The sequence below is a fragment of the Schistocerca gregaria genome, chromosome 2, assembly GCF_023897955.1.
Source record: "Schistocerca gregaria isolate iqSchGreg1 chromosome 2, iqSchGreg1.2, whole genome shotgun sequence".
Classification (NCBI taxonomy): Eukaryota; Metazoa; Arthropoda; class Insecta; order Orthoptera; family Acrididae; genus Schistocerca; species Schistocerca gregaria.
Genome location: NC_064921.1, coordinates 600,291,103 through 600,308,143, shown reverse-complemented (window position 1 = coordinate 600,308,143; position 17,041 = coordinate 600,291,103). Strand labels below are relative to the sequence as shown.

General features: G+C 37.3%; 1 protein-coding gene across 1 annotated transcript in view; it reads right to left on the bottom strand.

The window, feature by feature from the left end:
• The window catches only part of LOC126334542 (poly(A)-specific ribonuclease PARN-like), a 272,077-nt gene that overhangs the window by 221,920 nt on the left and 33,116 nt on the right, over positions 1 to 17,041 (bottom strand). The window contains exon 4 of the mRNA XM_049996907.1: positions 2,711 to 2,867. Coding sequence (XP_049852864.1) covers positions 2,711 to 2,867 — 157 coding nt within the window. The remainder of the gene's footprint in view (positions 1 to 2,710; positions 2,868 to 17,041) is intronic.

The following is a 17,041-nucleotide window of genomic DNA, read 5'->3' as shown; positions in this document are numbered from 1 at the left end:
CCGCTGGACCTGATGGGATCCCAGTTCGATTTTATACAGAGAATGCGAAGAAACTTGCCCCTCTTCTTGCAGCGGTGTACCGTAGGATTCTAGAAGAGTGTAGCATTCCAAAGGATTGGAAAAGGGCACAGGTCATCCCCGTTTTCAAAAAGGGACGTCAAACAGAAGTGCAGAACTATAGACCTATAACTGTAATGTCAATCAGTTGTAGAATTTTGGAACACGTATTATGTTTGAGTATAATTACTTTTCTGGAAACTAGAAATCTACTCTGTAGGAATCAGCATGGGTTTCGAAAAAGACAATCGTGTGAAACCCAGCTCACGCTATTCGTCCACGAGACTCAGAGAGCCATAGACACGGATTCCCAGGTAGGTGCTGTGTTTCTTGACTTCTGCAAGGCATTTGATATTGTTCCCCACAGTCATTTAATGAACAAAGTAAGATCATATGGACTATCAGACCAATTGTGTGATTGGATTGAAGAGTTCCTGGATAACAGAACGCAGCATGTCATTCTCAAAGGAGAGAAGTTCTCTGAAGTAAGATAGATTCCAGGTGTGCCGCAGGGGAGAGTCGTAGGACCATTGCTATTCACAATATACATAAACGACCTTGTGGATGGCATCGGAAGTTCACTGAGGCTTTTTGCGGATGATGCTGTAGTACATCGAGAGGTTGTAACAATGGAAAATTGTACTGAATTGCAGGAGGATCTGCAACGAATTGACGCATGGTGCAGCGAATGGCAATTGAATCTCAATGTAGACAAGTGTAATGTGCTGTGAAGACAAAGAAAGAAAGATCCTTATCATTTTAGCAACAATATAGCAGGTCAGCGGCATTAGGAGTGATTTAAAATGGAATGACCATATAAAGTTTATCATTGGTAAAGCAGATGCCAGACAGATTCATTGAAAGAAGGAAATGCAATTCTAAAACAAAGGAAGCAGGTTACAGTACACTTGTTCGCCCACTGCTTTAATACTGCTCACTCGTGCGGGATCCATACCAGATAGGGTTGACAGTAGAGATAGAGAAGATGCAACGGAGAGCAGTGCACTTCGTTACAGGATCATTCAGTAATCGCAAAAGCTTTACGGAGATGATAGATAAACTCCAGTGGAAGACTCTCCAGGAGAGACGCTCAGTAGCTCAGTACGGGCTTTTGTTGAAGTTCCGAGAACATACCTTCACCGAGGAGTCAAGCAGTATATTGCTCCCTCCTACGTCTATCTTGCGAAGAGACCATGAGGATAAAATCACAGATTATGGCCCACACAGAGGCATACCGATAATCTTTCTTTCCACAAACAATGTGAGACTGGAATAAAAGGGAAAACCGATAGAAGTACTCGAAGTACCCTCCGCCACGCACAGTCAGGTGGCTTGCGGAGTATGGATGTATATGTCTCTATGTAGTACCATCCTCCCACCCCTCCCAGCCACTATTATATGTTAGTTTATGAGGAGTCACAGAGGGGAAGTGACCACAAAACAAAAATCTATATTCATAACAATGAAACACTGCCTGGCACTATTGTTTCAAAATACTTGCTGGACATTGTCACTTTACAACAATTATTCAAAGTGAAGTATGTATGAAACACAAATAAACCACTGGTTACTTTAACTTTTTTGCTTTATTTCTTGTACAAAATCTAATTACCAAACTCTTTTTATAAGTACGTTCTCTTGTTCATTTCATTCACATGTGGTTTAGACTGACATTACAGAGATGGAGCACTTTCTCTACTTGCCTGGAAGTCGAGTTCAAGAAGTTTCTGCAAAGACAGTTTTCTTTGGATTATCAATATTGCAGACACTCGCATTTTACTTGTTCTGTTTTGGGACATGTACTCAAATCCTGCCCCATTCAGTATAATATTCCTTTCTGAATAGTTTTCACAATATTCATTTACTTAAATTTTGTTTGCAAACATTTGCTTGTATCTTCTGCAGCGGTCTTTTGGTACTATCACACCTTTCTCGTCCTCACTGCCAGTAAAACAATGGTGCCAACAGTAAGTTGTCGCGGCTTTCTACACAGGTATTTTCCACAACTACTTTCATGATCACTTTTCATGTTCGTGGTGCAAGATAACAGCACATGCTACTTTGAATTGCAAAGTGACTGTTTCTAGTCATATGGCCAAGTTAGTTCCCGTTATGGTCAGATTATCAGTTCACCTTGCTGAGTAATGCATTGAACATAATATGTGATTCATTTTAAAATTTGTGGTACAAGACTCAATGATTTTTAGTATAATAAAAGTATGTGGATGCAAATTGAAACAAGGCAGCAATATTTTAAGAAGAAGATGGCAAAATTCTAGTCGGCAACTGCACTACTGCTCCCTGGACAGAGCTGAAAACATGGCAGTGGTTGATGAGGGGGTAAATATAACGGTGTCATTTTGAGACTAACTGCATTAAGATAAGGACAAAAGTTGAAACCATTAAGTTTAACTGTAGCCATGATGGATTCTTCCTTAGTGAGCGCAATGGATCAAAGAAGTCTACTGCTGAAATCTATAACTATAATCAAAATTAATAATATAATTATCAGAACAGGAAAATGTCATTTCTCCAAAATTGGATTGAGTATTCACGACAGTTTCTCCACTTATTGATGTCACACCATAATTCTGTTTGTACAGTACTACTCTATATATTCTAATTTCAGATAATAAAAATTAATTTAACTAACCACATATCTTCTATGAATTCCGCTTTGTCTGCAGGTACTGGAATTACATCATTGGCATTACCATTGCTGCAATTCTTTGCAGAACTACTAGCTTTGTGTTTTTCCTCTAATTTCTCCCTCAGTCTTTTCTCTTCATCCTGTCTGAGGTACGGAATACCTGTAAAATCATGAAACTATGTTTTATATTGCCTAACTACTATTAAGATCATTCACAGTGTACACGTGTTATTACAACAGCAGAAAATGTGCAGCATGCTTCAACTGATGTCAGGAAATCTGAGAATGTGCGAAGTGTTAGGAAGAAGAAATTGCCATTGCTACATAGTGGCCATGGATGAGGTGCAAGGCCTCAGTTACAGGAAAGTTTAGAGGCTGTGTACCTGTGTTCAAACCAAATGTGGAGCCAAGTGATGGAGGACTTAGGGATGTTATATCAGAATTTTTCATAAGAGGACCCTGTACTAATAGTGGGCGGGGCACAAAACAGTTAGGACAGGGATAGGTGGTGACCTGAACAAGATAGCTTCCCTGACTAGTGGCACCAACATACACACTTCACTGAGCTGTTGCAGTGTCACAATCAGCCACACCTTAATGAACCTGTGAGGTGGGTTAATTTCAGATCAATAAAGGTCCCGATGGAGTCAAATTTACCCATGTTGCTCTGGTTCCTGTCGGGAGTGTCATGCAGCATAGCCTGCACCTAAGCAGGATATGGAAGGGGTCATTCCATGTGAAATCATCCAGAAATTTTAGGAAATGACACCCATCATCATGCAAATACTTGAAATTTTGGGTAGTGCAAGTTTACCTAGATATATTCACATTTCCAAAATGTAAATGTTTCAGGTCAATTACTTTTTCACTTATGATAAAAAGAAGTTGTATAGATTCAGGAATTCAGGCTTTAATAGACAAGCTCCTTTATAATTTAAAAATGCAGTAGTTCCTACAGTGGAACCTCGATTTTTTTTTTTTTTTTTTAAGTTAAAGAGGAAGGTTTATATTTTTATAGTTGAGCTTCTTGTAGTGAATAACCATCATCTAAATCTCAGAAAAAATAGTAAATAATTTATTTTAAAGAAAATCCAGGCATGGACATCATAATTTATTTAAGGTATTGCCCCTCATAGATACCTCTGAAAAATTTACAATGTTGTTATAAATATTCCATTATGTCACACAAAAAGAATTAGTTTGTAGAACTAATTGGAAGTGTGAAAAACAACATTACTGTAAAAGAAATACTGAAGCTGTTAATTCATGACTGCCATGTCACCACTAAATTGCAGATGTTGGCTACACTGGATTTCCCTAGGAACAAATCATATCTGAGAACACTGTTTTATTGCCACTACATGTACTGCATCATCCAGTTCCTTTGTTTTAAGTCATGTGTTCACTGAGCATGCAGTTCTGAGCCCTTGCACTCAGTTGTACTGAGAGTCAATTATTGGTTAAAAAGTCTACTGTTGTAGTTTTTACTATTCATTCCAAAATAAAAGTAAGTCCCCAAACGTTACAATAATAATGTGAAATACTTTTGCAATGAGACAATGGGATAGAATGAGTTTTCATTATTTAATTACTTTTTAGGTTACACCAATCATCTTTTGAATTATTTACGAGAAATATTGGTTTTATGACTGAAGCAGTATGGAAAGTACATGTAGGCAGTGTTTTCTTGGACAGTATCTGCAAGATGTATGTGATAACACCCTGACTTGTGTGAATGAAGTGACCAGTGAAGAACAAGAATTTTTGTTATGGTGAAGCAACCATCATTTATACTGTGACTTAAGTGTTTCGTGTGTGTGTGTGTGTGTGTGTGTGTGTGTGTGTGTGTGTGTGTGTTAAACACAAAGACAGGTAGCTGCGGAGATTCTCTCTACATAAGAAAATTTGCTGTGATCCCTTCAAGTGCCATAAACGATCAGTTTCATCTGGATTGCGTGACATTAGTTTAGAAAAGGCAAAGACCTTCAAAATGAGAAGCCTTAGCATTATTCCTGGGGAGAAAATGTGCCCAACCTGTATCAAACTTATTAACGAAAAATAAGCAAGTGACAACTCATCGCCAGACTATATAAATGACAGAAATGTGAAGGTGCAGACTCCTGAAAAATCTATGCTAATACTAGCTTAACTAGCTCAGGAGTATCTCCCGCAAAGCTGCATTCAGTTGCTCGGCATAGTAGGTATGCAGTGGCCAAACGAAAACTGGAATCAGCAGCTGGGGCATTGAGAACTAAAATTTCAAACTGAGTTGGCTGCTGATGCAAGCACTATCCCTGACAGTGATTTAACAGAACTGGAAGAAAAGGCAAAACATCATGATGAACTCATGGACAAAATCAAACAGAAAATTGAATATGCAAATAATTGTGAAAAAATTCAGTTACTTACTCTTGTGTTGCCAACTTGGTCTCAACAGAAAGTCAGTTCCAAATTTCAGGTTTCTGAATATTTGGTACGAAAAGCAAGAGCTCTTTTAATAGAGAAGCATATTTTATCAATGGCTGAGCAGAAAAGAGGAAAGAGGTTGCCACATCATACAGTGCAAAAAGCTGAAGAGTTCTTATTTGGATGACGAAAACACAATAATAATGCCTGGGAAGAAAGACAAAGTGAGCACCAGCAAAAATACCTATGAACATAAGTGCCTTGTTTTCAGTAATTTAACTGAACTGTATTCTCTCTATAAAAAAAAAAAAGGTACCCTGAAGACTAAATAGGATTCTCAAAATTTGCTTCTCTTCAATCAAAACTGTGTATTCTTGCAGGTACATCAGGAACACATACCGTGTGTGTGTGTGTGTGTGTGTGTGTGTGTGTGTGTGTGTGTGTGTGTATTTGCCACCAAATTGTTAAATTGCCTCTAATTTCCACCTCTAGAAAAGAAACATACCAAGATCTAATTAAAATAATAACGTGATATAAATAACTGTGCCTGTATGCTTCGTCTCTGTGAAAAATGCCCCACCAGTTCATTGCTTCAAACCCACTTACAAACTAAAATAGAAGACTATGATCCTGATGAGACGGTTCAGTACAGTCAATGGGTATCAACTGACAGAATGACTAAGTGTTCACATCACTTCTCTATCAGAATTCTGCGACATGCTAATTAAGAAGATTGAAAAACTTACTCCACACTCTTATTTCTCAATCACAATCTGATTATCAGAAAACAAAGAAGGAAACATTTGACAAAGGATCAGTGTTAATTTTTGGGAATTTTAGGGAAAATCTAAATTTTGTTGTTCAAGATGAAGTACAGGGGTACCACTGGAACAATGGCAGCTGCACTCTTCATACTGTCCATATATATTACAAAAAGAACAACAAACAGTTGCTTGCAAAAAGTATTTGTACTGCTTCTGATGGTCTAGAACAGGATGTTGCCTTGGTGTACCAGACTCAGAAGACGGTACCGAATTTTTTAAAGTGTGAATTTCTTGAAATTCATCTTGCGTATGTTGAATATTTCACCGATGGTTGCTTTGCACAATATAAAACTTGTAAGAATTTCAGAAATATCTGCTACCATGAACAAGACTTCGTTGATGAAGTGCAGCTGGTCAGTGAGAATCTGCAAGGCATTTCAATTCTCTTTGTTTCAAAAGATGAAATGGTACACGTCCGACATTATCTTTCTCAGAACTTCACAAGTGCAAAAACAATTCCTGGAATACGATCTGTGCATCATACTGTACCAATATCACCAACCGAAACTGGAGCAAAAAGGCTGAGCTCTGATATGGATTTTAGTATCATGCACTATTTCTCAGACGCCCTTCCGCCACTAATGCCAGAATGCACTGTGCATCCCAACTGCTACGTTGTATGTGGATATGACTTCTTGGTATTTGAGAATAGTTGAGAAGGTGAATTGTGAAGGAGGAGATGTTACAGTAAGGCTCATGCATCCCCATGGACCACCGCTGTCCTCCTATTAGCCTGATAATGATGTTTGTGATGTTTCTTTCTCTCATATTCTGTATGAAGTTGATTGATATCACGACAGCAAAAGGTCATACTTACTCTCTGAGCAAAAAAGTTGGTGGAAGAAAAGTTGTTCTCATACAAAAAAATATTATCTAAGCATCAAAATGCCTTGTCACATGTGTAGTTCCGAATCAACCTGAATGCAGATTGCAGCACCAGCATTTTGAGCAGTGTTGACAATATTGGCTTTTGACAAAATGCTTAAATATTATAAACCAAACGCTATGTATTTTTACACTAAGTTCATATATCATGTAATGTACAAGTTGCCCTATATTTTATAATGTGTAATTTTGTTTCATACATTGCAATTTTTGATCAATCTAGTTATTGTTATGAGTACTTATGTTTTTTTGCCAGTGCCATTCATTTCTCAAAACTGATTTTGTGTGTGATGAAGCTTTATTATTTGTAGATCACTTTAATTTTTTCAGTGCTTTCCAGAGGGGGCAATAGTCCAAAATATTTTTTTCTAATTTAACAATAAAATTTATAAAAATTTAATTGGACAATTTGAACACGTTTTCAGAAACTACATATCCGGAAGGATATTCAGGGAAAAAACTGTCAGCATACCATTTTTTGTTTAAAAACTGCAGCCAATTTTCAATTTTTTGCAGTTTGTTTTGAAGTAACACACTGCAACAAACTTTCAGCAATTGCTACCAACTGAATGTATATAAAGCAATAAAATTTGGCAAAAGTTCAAAATATTAGATACAAAAACAGTATACAAAATCTCAGTTCACAACTCGATAATGGGTGTCACGGACTGGATACTTGACATGGAATGACTCAAAGGGAAGACTGGTACAAATGACTCATGAAAGTATAGGTGGTCTTGGACCACACAGTCAAAAAATATTTGTTGGCACGAGTAGGTAAAGTAGATCATCTTTTATGATAAATGCACACAATTGATTCCCCGGCCTAAAGAGTATCTCCGGCAGCTTAAAAAATTCTGAAATAATCACTCAAAAATAATTCTAACACGTCCAATGACACAAACATGTCAGAAAGAAAACAAACCATTGGAAAAAACATGTGGCATTTCATAGACTTTAAAAACCTTTATCAAAACACACAAACAATAGAAAATAAAATACCACTATCTGAAGTTGAGCTCTGATCTTTGAACTGCTCACTAGTTGCATTGCTGGTAACTGGTGCAGAGATGCAGATATAGAACTAATATCACTGTATGAAAGTACAGACTCCTACTTCCACAGACAGATGATCATGCATTTATATTAAAAAAAGCAAACACTAAGAAATATCAGTTACTGAATTAACAAGACTTGATAACATCAAGAAATTTGTCATTTTGTGTCTGTATCAATCTCACAGTGGTACTGTGGACACTTTCTTCAATAAAGTAACAGAAGTTCTAGACAAAATTCAAGTACAAATGTGAACATAATTTTGTGTGGCGACATAAATTAAACGGGAATCCATATGATCCCATTGTGTGCTGCAACTGTTGAATACAGGCAATAAAAAAAAGAACAGCAATCAATCACAATATTCGTTGTTTTATTACAACAGATGTAAATTTAAACTATTACACAGTCATCTTCAGTGTATATGGCAACATCTCACATCAGTCCAAAGTATCACATAATAAAACAATATTGCTTAATGCAGGGTGTACAGGAATTTAACATGGACTCTCGTATGCTCTACACCAATTAGTATTGTTCCCCACAGGACAGTTTGGACTAATGTTGTTATATGCACAGACGATAACCATGTGATAGTTGAAATATATCTCACAATTTATTGCTTTTCTTTTCACCACTGTCTACAAACAGAAATAATAAAATGAAACTAGTAGCACCCTCATAAATATCCTTCAGGGTTCTGCATGTCCTTCAGTCTTTAGGCTTAGATGAAGTACCAATGTGCGTGCTGAAACGATGCAGAGAGAGTATACAATCTCCTTTACCAAACATAATAAATGAATCATTCACATCATGAAAATTTCCAGAATAAGTAAAACAATCAAGAGTCATACCCCTGCTAAAGAAAGGCAATGTAGAAGGCACAGAAAATTACCACTGTGTTTCCCTGCTGTCATCCTTCTACTGCTAATAACAACAATAACATAATAATGACAGACATATTAAGGAGTTCCTTGGACAAATACGACCTTTTTAGTGAATCACAGTTTGCATTCAAAAGTGATGGAAGTGCAGAATCAACCATAGAATTCACAAAAGTGGAGCTCGATACTCTTGACAAAGTATAATATATATATATGACTTACCAAGCGGGAAAGTGCCGGCAGACAGGCACAATGAACAAAACACACACACACACACACACACACACACACACACACACACACACACACACACAGAATTACTAGCTTTCGCAACCGATGGTTGCTTCTTCAGGAAAGAGGGAAGGAGAGGGAAAGACGAAAGGATGTGGGTTTTAAGGGAGAGGGTAAGGAGTCTTTCCGCTCCCGGGATTGGAATGACTCCTTACCCTCTCCCTTAAAACCCACATCCTTTCGTCTTTCCCTCTCCTTCCCTCTTTCCTGAAGAAGCAACCATCGGTTGCAAAAGCTAGTAATTCTGTGTGTGTGTGTGTGTGTGTGTGTTTTGTTCATTTACATCATCATTAATTTGAACCCAATAATTACGTTTGTTATTGTCTCTGTTGCATTTCGAAATCTTTTCTATCATCTTACTTTCTCTTTTTGTTTGTACAAGTAGTTTCACTTTGTATTCATCATCCCTTTTTCCGTAATCTACCATACATTTTATCCTACCTAATTATACTCAATAATACATAATTTACTTCCAAACCATAACCTAAAATTTTTTAATGCTTTCAACATAACTGCTGCTATGCCACGTGTGAAAGCACCCACGTGATTTACCAACTGACCTGCCTACACTGTGACGCTTTCTATGTGGGAATGACCAGCAACAAACTGTCCATTCACATGAATGGACACAAGCAGACAGTGTTTGTTGGTAATGAGGATCACCCTGTGGCTAAACATGCCTTGGTGCACGGCCAGCACATCTTGGCACAGTGTTACACCGTCCGAGTTATCTGGATACTTCCCACCAACACCAACCTATCCGAACTCCGGAGGTGGGAACTCGCCCTTCAGTATATCCTCTCTTCTCGATATCCGCCAGGCCTCAACCTCCGCTAATTTCAAGTTGCCGCTGCTCATACCTCACCTGTCTTTCAACAACTTCTTTGCCTCTGTACTTCCGCCTCGACTGACATCTCTGCCCTTACTCTTTGCCTTTAAATATGTCTGCTTGTGTCTGTGTACGTGCGGATGTATGTGTGTGTGTGCGTGTGTGTGGGGGGGAGGGGGGGGGCGAGCGAGTGTACACCTGTCCTTTTTTCCCCCTAAGGGAAGACTTTCCGCTCCCGGGATTGGAATGACTCCTTACCCTCTCCCTTGAAACCCACATCCTTTTGTCTTTCCCTCTCCTTCCCTCTTTCCTGAAGAAGCAACCATCGGTTGCGAAAGCTAATAATTCTGTGTGTGTGTGTTTGTGTGTTTTGTTCATTGTGCCTGTCTGCATCCGCTTTCCCGCTTGGTAAGTCTTGGAATCTTTGTTTTTAATATATAATGAGGGGAATATGAATGTGTGGAAAATTATGTAACTCAATAATATTCATTCAATTATGTAATTATTTCTTAAAAAGATGATAATTATGTAAAACAGAGACAATATTTGTCTCCCATTCTCTGTTAATCTATGTCATTCTTTTCTTTTCTTTTGTACCCTTTTGTCGTCTTCTTCTGACATATGTTGCCGACGCAAGACACGAATCGATTTGAGGTCTGTTGAATGAAAAACATTTAATGTAAAATTATTGTACTTTGATGTTCATTTTCTGGTAAAAACAAATAGAGCCAAATGCGTTAAAACTATTTATGATTAATTTTTGGAAAATCACTTCCTCTTTTAATTATATGTTTGTATTAATTGTTTTATCATAGCTGCAAGAAGGGAAGCCATTGTTAGTTGCAATTATACAGCAACTTCGTCTGTACTTCTGGTCGAAATATCAAGGGTTTATGAACTAATTTGCAAAACAGTATTGATAATTTTGTTTGGTGGCATCAATTTAAATGATTAATTATTTATTGAGCAAAGGAAAATCTTAATTAACAAAGAAAGCCTCTATCCTTTGTTGGCCGCCGCCTTAACTTTTATCTCAGCGGCAAATTTAAATTACTTGAAACTGCAAACAATGTTCTGATGTCTAAGAAATAAATGTGCACTGGTGGTACTGAACTCTATTTAAAAAAGAAGAACTTAATCGAATCAGACTGCATTTTCTAAGAACAGTGCTGATGGTATTTATTATTGAACAAGATTTCATTGCTGATGTATGAGGCCAAAATTAAACTATGCACGAATGACAGAGAAAAATATTTCTGGTAGCACACGTTAGTGTTGTGTGCGGGTGGTATTCTGCAGTTCCTTTTCATGATCAATTTGCCAAGAATAATTAAATCCATCAAAGACAAAAATTATAAAAGCTCTGATGTACGATCTGTAATTTTAGTGATATGAAGACAACTTACAGTCAACATTATTACACTGCGTCAGGTGGAATTCTTGTGCAATTTGAACAAAATAATTATCCGAGAGAAGTTGTAGTATGAATACTGCATTATACATGTGTATAATATTGTCAGTACCATTTAAAAAATCAATGCAACTGCTAAATAACAGAGTGAATTCAAACCGCAGAATACCATAGAGTATCATATCATCCATATTCATTGCATTTGTCCATGTTGATGATATGCAAAACTGCCACAAAAGGTGTGTGTCACAGGCAAACTTTTTAGATATTTATACAGCTTTTGATACTGCTGACCATAAGATTCTTCTAAATAAGCCAGGAACATTAAGAATAAGAGGTGTAGCTAGTAACTGGTTCCAATCATACCTGGCAGAAAGGGTACGAAGAGTAGAGATAACACATACCTCAAATATCTAGCACAACAAAAACACTTAGCAGAATAAAAATACATTAATACAGTGAAACCCCTATTTTAAGTTTTCATATGGTCCAGACTTTAAAAACACAAAATTGAGGAAAATGCAGAATCCAAGAAAATGTTAAAACCCCCAAAATGTGAGCAAAAACACACATAACTGACATAACATATGATTAAAAATCACAATCCCCTACAATACTTCTTATAAAGCAAAGGAAATTGAATGTACAATACAATGTTTGTGCAACAATTTGTGGTAATGAATTTCATCAGTTCTTAAAAAAAATCTCAGATTAACAGAAAGTAGGGAACTCATCAAAAATTAAAACTTGCGTCTGGGTACAAGATAATCAAGCTGTTTTTTTGACATGCCACAACCACAAATTATACGTTAAAAGCAAGCATTTTTGAGAGATCATCCTTTGTGCTCCCCAGAAAAAAGCAAAAATTGATGAACATGTTGAATTAAATCATAAACATCAAAGCACCTAAGAGGTTAAACCATAAGCATAAATGTGGACATGTGCTTAATGACATACTTAGTAACAATCACAGTTATTGTTTAATGTGTTTCTGATCAACCACACTTTGTATGCTCAACACTGTTAAAGTGTTATTTTAAGCTTGATGAAAGAAACAGAGATGAGAAAAAGAGAGATTGCTTCCTCAACTGATGTTACAAGCTTATTATAAGCTGGCTCAGTGAATTTCTGTACACTGTGTAAAATGAAATTTGAAAGAAAGCTCAAGTGCCACAGGTGCTTCATTGCCCTCTATCATTGCTGCCAATCTTTATGATGTAAAGTGTGTGGTGCAAAGTATACACGTGAGTAGTCTATGCAGTTGCTGCAACTGTATCATGTCAGATTTGAACAAAAGGCTTTAAAACATGCTATTGCAAAACCTCTGTTCTACTTCCATGTGACACCTCTGTCACAGCACGTCATCTGCATGAAAAGTATATTTTCAGCATTTCACAAAATGCTTTCACCCTGTATGGACTTCTGTTGCTAAAAGGCCACTCGCCCTCTCCACACATCCAGTACGCAAAATCATTTTACATGTGTTAGTGTGGTGTGGTTGGTGTGGTGGCTGCACTGGCTATTGGGTGACTTAACAAGTCGCCAGCCAATAAGAGTTCAATAGCTGGAAATGTGCTATGTTTCCTTGATTATGACCGAGTATATTCTTTGAGACTCAGGTGTTTGATACTGTTGCTGAATACAGTACATGGAAATACACACAAAAAGATGAGACAGAGTTATCAGTGGCACAAGAAAAGGTCATAGTTGGGCCACTTCGTCACATATTGGCTTGGCCCGGAGCACTTCGCGTTGACTGCCTTATATTTCCATTACAATTGCAACTGAGCAGTAGTCTTATCATAATTGCACGGTGAAGCATTGGCAACACTGATTGTGGATTATATCAGCATTTCCTCACACACATCACCCCTCTCCACAAGGCCTAAAATATTCCCTTAGCTCCACCACCACCTGTGGTGCAAACCATCTGTCTTTTGTGCTAATTATAACTTGTTCAGTCACATCAAACATTAATAGGAAGAAAACAGGACAAAGTCAAGTAAGACGTCAAGTAAGAACTTGGAACTGAAGTAAACCTAACTAGGAAATAATGTAAAATTGGGGAATTTTTAATGCTGATCTTATGGGTTTTTCACAGAGGCTATGAATTTATGGAGTAGAATCACGAAAAACATAAAATCAGATAATGTACAATCAAAGTTCCACTGTGTGGGGTTCCTCAGAAAAGAATTTTCTGACCAACACAGTTCCTGATGCAGACCAATGACATTGCCACTAGCGTAAATCACTGGGAAAAAACTTCTACTTAAAACTCCTTGCAGAAAAAGCAAATGGAGACCCCGAGGAAGTTCACAAGTAGTCAGTTGCAATAAAGTTACACTGAACACAATGAAAAGAAATGCCACACATTTCAGTTTGCAGAGGGGAAATGGCAATATTAAATTAAACATTGATGGCATCTCTATAGACCATGTAACAAGTGTAAAACTTTCAGTGATGAATACTGATTTTCAATTGAAGTGGTTTGAACACACAAAGATACATGCCAACAGAATGTCATCAGTGTGTTACATCCCTTTGAGTCCTGTAATGAGTGAACAAAGCCAGAGTCTTTTAATTTCATATTATTCATATGTACAATCAATTTCTAGCAATGGCACTCTTTTCTGGGGATCAAATGGACAAAACATGAACTCAACTGCTACACTATAAAAAAGAGCCATAAGAATAATAACCAAAAATGCTAATCAAGCTCACTGTAAAGATCTGTTCAAACCACTGGGAATTTTAAATGCAACATGTGAATACATTAACCAAACAGTTGTACACATCCAAAATAACATTCATAACTACTGCATGAATGGCTCTGTCCATAACCATGGAACAAGATTTCAACTGAACTTACATTTACCAAGAAAGAATAAACATAAAACACAAAACAGCATTTCCCTCCAAGTGATTAAAATGTACCAACAAAGGAAATTAAAGAAACTGTTAAACCAAACTTATTAAAAAAAAAAAAAAACACACACAGAGTAGGGGCAAAAAAGGTAACACTAATAATAATAATAATAATAATATAAAACACCTAATATTCCACATAGCACATTCACATCATAATTTTTCCTTCTTTTTTTCCTTTTCTAAAACATCAGACTTCCAAAGCTACGCAATGTAGAACACCTTATCTTCTTTAGGGGCTAAACATCTCATCCTTTACAGAGTGACACTGACTCTGTTTTTTAGGGCTAGCCAGTGGGAAGCTGTGGTGCACAAAATGTTCCTAATATCACCTGATAGTGAGTATAGTGTTATAAAACAATGTGTGTACAGTTTGTGTCATGTGGGCAGTGACTGGGAATGAGAAATGAAAGAACAATGTACCATTAACCTTCTATCATTATTTAATAACTTATTTGCAAAACACCATACCGAAGAGATGGGCACAACAAAAAGACAGCCACACAAATCCAAGAGACTGTGGTCGTGTGTGTATGTTGCATTTGCATGAAGGTGTGTGTGTGTGTGTGTGTGTGTGTGTGTGTGTGTGTGTGTGTGTGTGTGTGTGTGTGTGAAGGCCTGTTTGGCCGAAAACTTTGTATATCAGTATGTCCTTCATGCCTATCTGCAACCGAATTTCCTGTCCTTTTCATAATATTGTCATTATTCCATCCTAGATGTTCCTCTGTTTTATTTGTAAAACAGTATTGTACACACGAGGTAAACTGAATGAGGTAGCCCTGTTAGAAACAGTGGCCTTGTAGTATTTGGGATGGTGGAGACTACAACCTCTAGCCAGCGATCCAAACTGAAATTTTCTGTGGTTTCTCTAAATTATTCATGCAAATGCCAGGACGGTTCTGACTATATGGCTGCAGCTGACTACCTGTTCCATTCTTGTCATCCTAGATCTGTAAGTGTAAATATTTGTTTTGTAAATAAAGCTGCCTTTTCCTGCTGCCACTCAATTTATTTATTTCAGATGTGTTTCGCCTTTTTCTTGTTCTAAGGCATCATCAGTGGGATCTATAACGACACAGTTTTGTTAGTTTTAGATTATTAAAAAGTTCACATCATGATTTTTTATGTAAAAAAGGAATTACTTACAATTTGCTGATCTTCATTTCCTCTCATCTGGTCTGGAGGTCGCACTACCACTTTATTACTGAAAATGAAAGGATTGTATAGCATTGTTGGCCGGGAGGCCCCATGCGGGGAAGTTCGGCCGCCATATTGCAAGTCCTTTTTTTTTTGGTTGACGCCACTTCAGCGACTTGCGAGCCAATGATGATGAAGAACACATAACACCCAGTCATCATGAGGCAGAGAAAATCCCTGACCCCGCCAGGAATCGAACACGGGACCCCGTGCGCGAGAAGCGAGAACGCTACCGCAAGACCATGGGCTGCGGACACTTTATTACTGACATATAAACACAACTTTTTGTTCTGACCTCCTTCACACAGTTCTCTTTCTTTCTGTGATGTACTGTTGTTTTTCTGCCACTCGATATAACTATTTCATTGCACACTGCTTTTCACAATGTAAATATTGCTATTCCATTACATGTTTCCTCCTCTTTGGCATGTTTACCTACTTGTTGGCAACCTAACGAAGTATTTGTTCAAGACTAACTTCTGTTCATGATGTTTATACCTTGTGTATGTATGACAGAAAGAGAGAGAGAGAGAGAGAGAGAGAGAGAGAGAGAGAGAGCTGAAGAGTCCTTTTTTTGGGGGGGCGGGGTGTTGGTGGTTTGAATTGTGTGGTGTTGTACTAGCTGTTAGCGAGTGGTTTAAAGCTTTGGTGACAGCTGATTTGACTTTTCATTTAAATAGTCTGTGGAGGGGTTCATGGATTATTTTATCTATCAGTGTAAATAATGAATTGAGTGGCATGTGTACTTGATCATTCAACAGGGTTTTCCTTCCTGCTTTGGTTTTCTGTATGTAGTAATTTTGTAGCAGGGTTAGGAGGTGTTTTTTATTGTTGATTCTAATTATTTTCATGTCATCTTCTCTAGTGGTTGGTTTGTGGTCATGTTCTCTTAGGTGTTCTGCAAATGTTGAGTGGTTTGTCCCATCTTTCCAGGCTCTCATTTGTTCTTTGTATCTGACATCAAATGTTCTACCTGTTTTTCATATGTATCTGCCTTCACAAGTGTTAAACTCTAGTTGATATATACCTGCTTTCTGGTATATGTGTCTTGTTTTTTGTTAGTTTTGGGGTGTATTTATGTATAAAATTGTCTGTTGTGTATGCTATGTCTATTCCCTGTCTTTTCAAAATGTTGGTGATTTTCTGGGTGAGTTTGTGTTTGTTTGTCATCGTGTACAACCCTGTGTTTTCTTTCATCCTTTTCTGCTTATCCTGTTTAGTAGTAATGGGACTGCATGTTTGCGTTTGGTTCTGTTGTGTTGTTGTCTGTGGTTTGGAGCTTTCTGATCTCATTTTACTTTTAATTTTGTTGTTTAGCTTTGTGACTATGTTATTATTATAACCATTATTTTGTGCTATCTGCATTATGTACGGTTCTTTTTGGTAGCTTACTTTGGTGAGTGGCACTTTGTTGAGTCTATAGTGCATGTGTTGAGGTGCTGCTTGCTTTGTGAGTGTGTCCATTGCTGCGGCTTTGCGGTAAATTTCAAACATATGCTTACTGTTTTGTTTGTTGATTGTTATATCCAGAAAGCTAATTTGGTTGTTCTGTTCTTTCAATTGTGAATTTTATAGTTTTAGGTATCTTGTGGATGTCGTTATGTAGTTTTTCAATTTTTGTTTGTG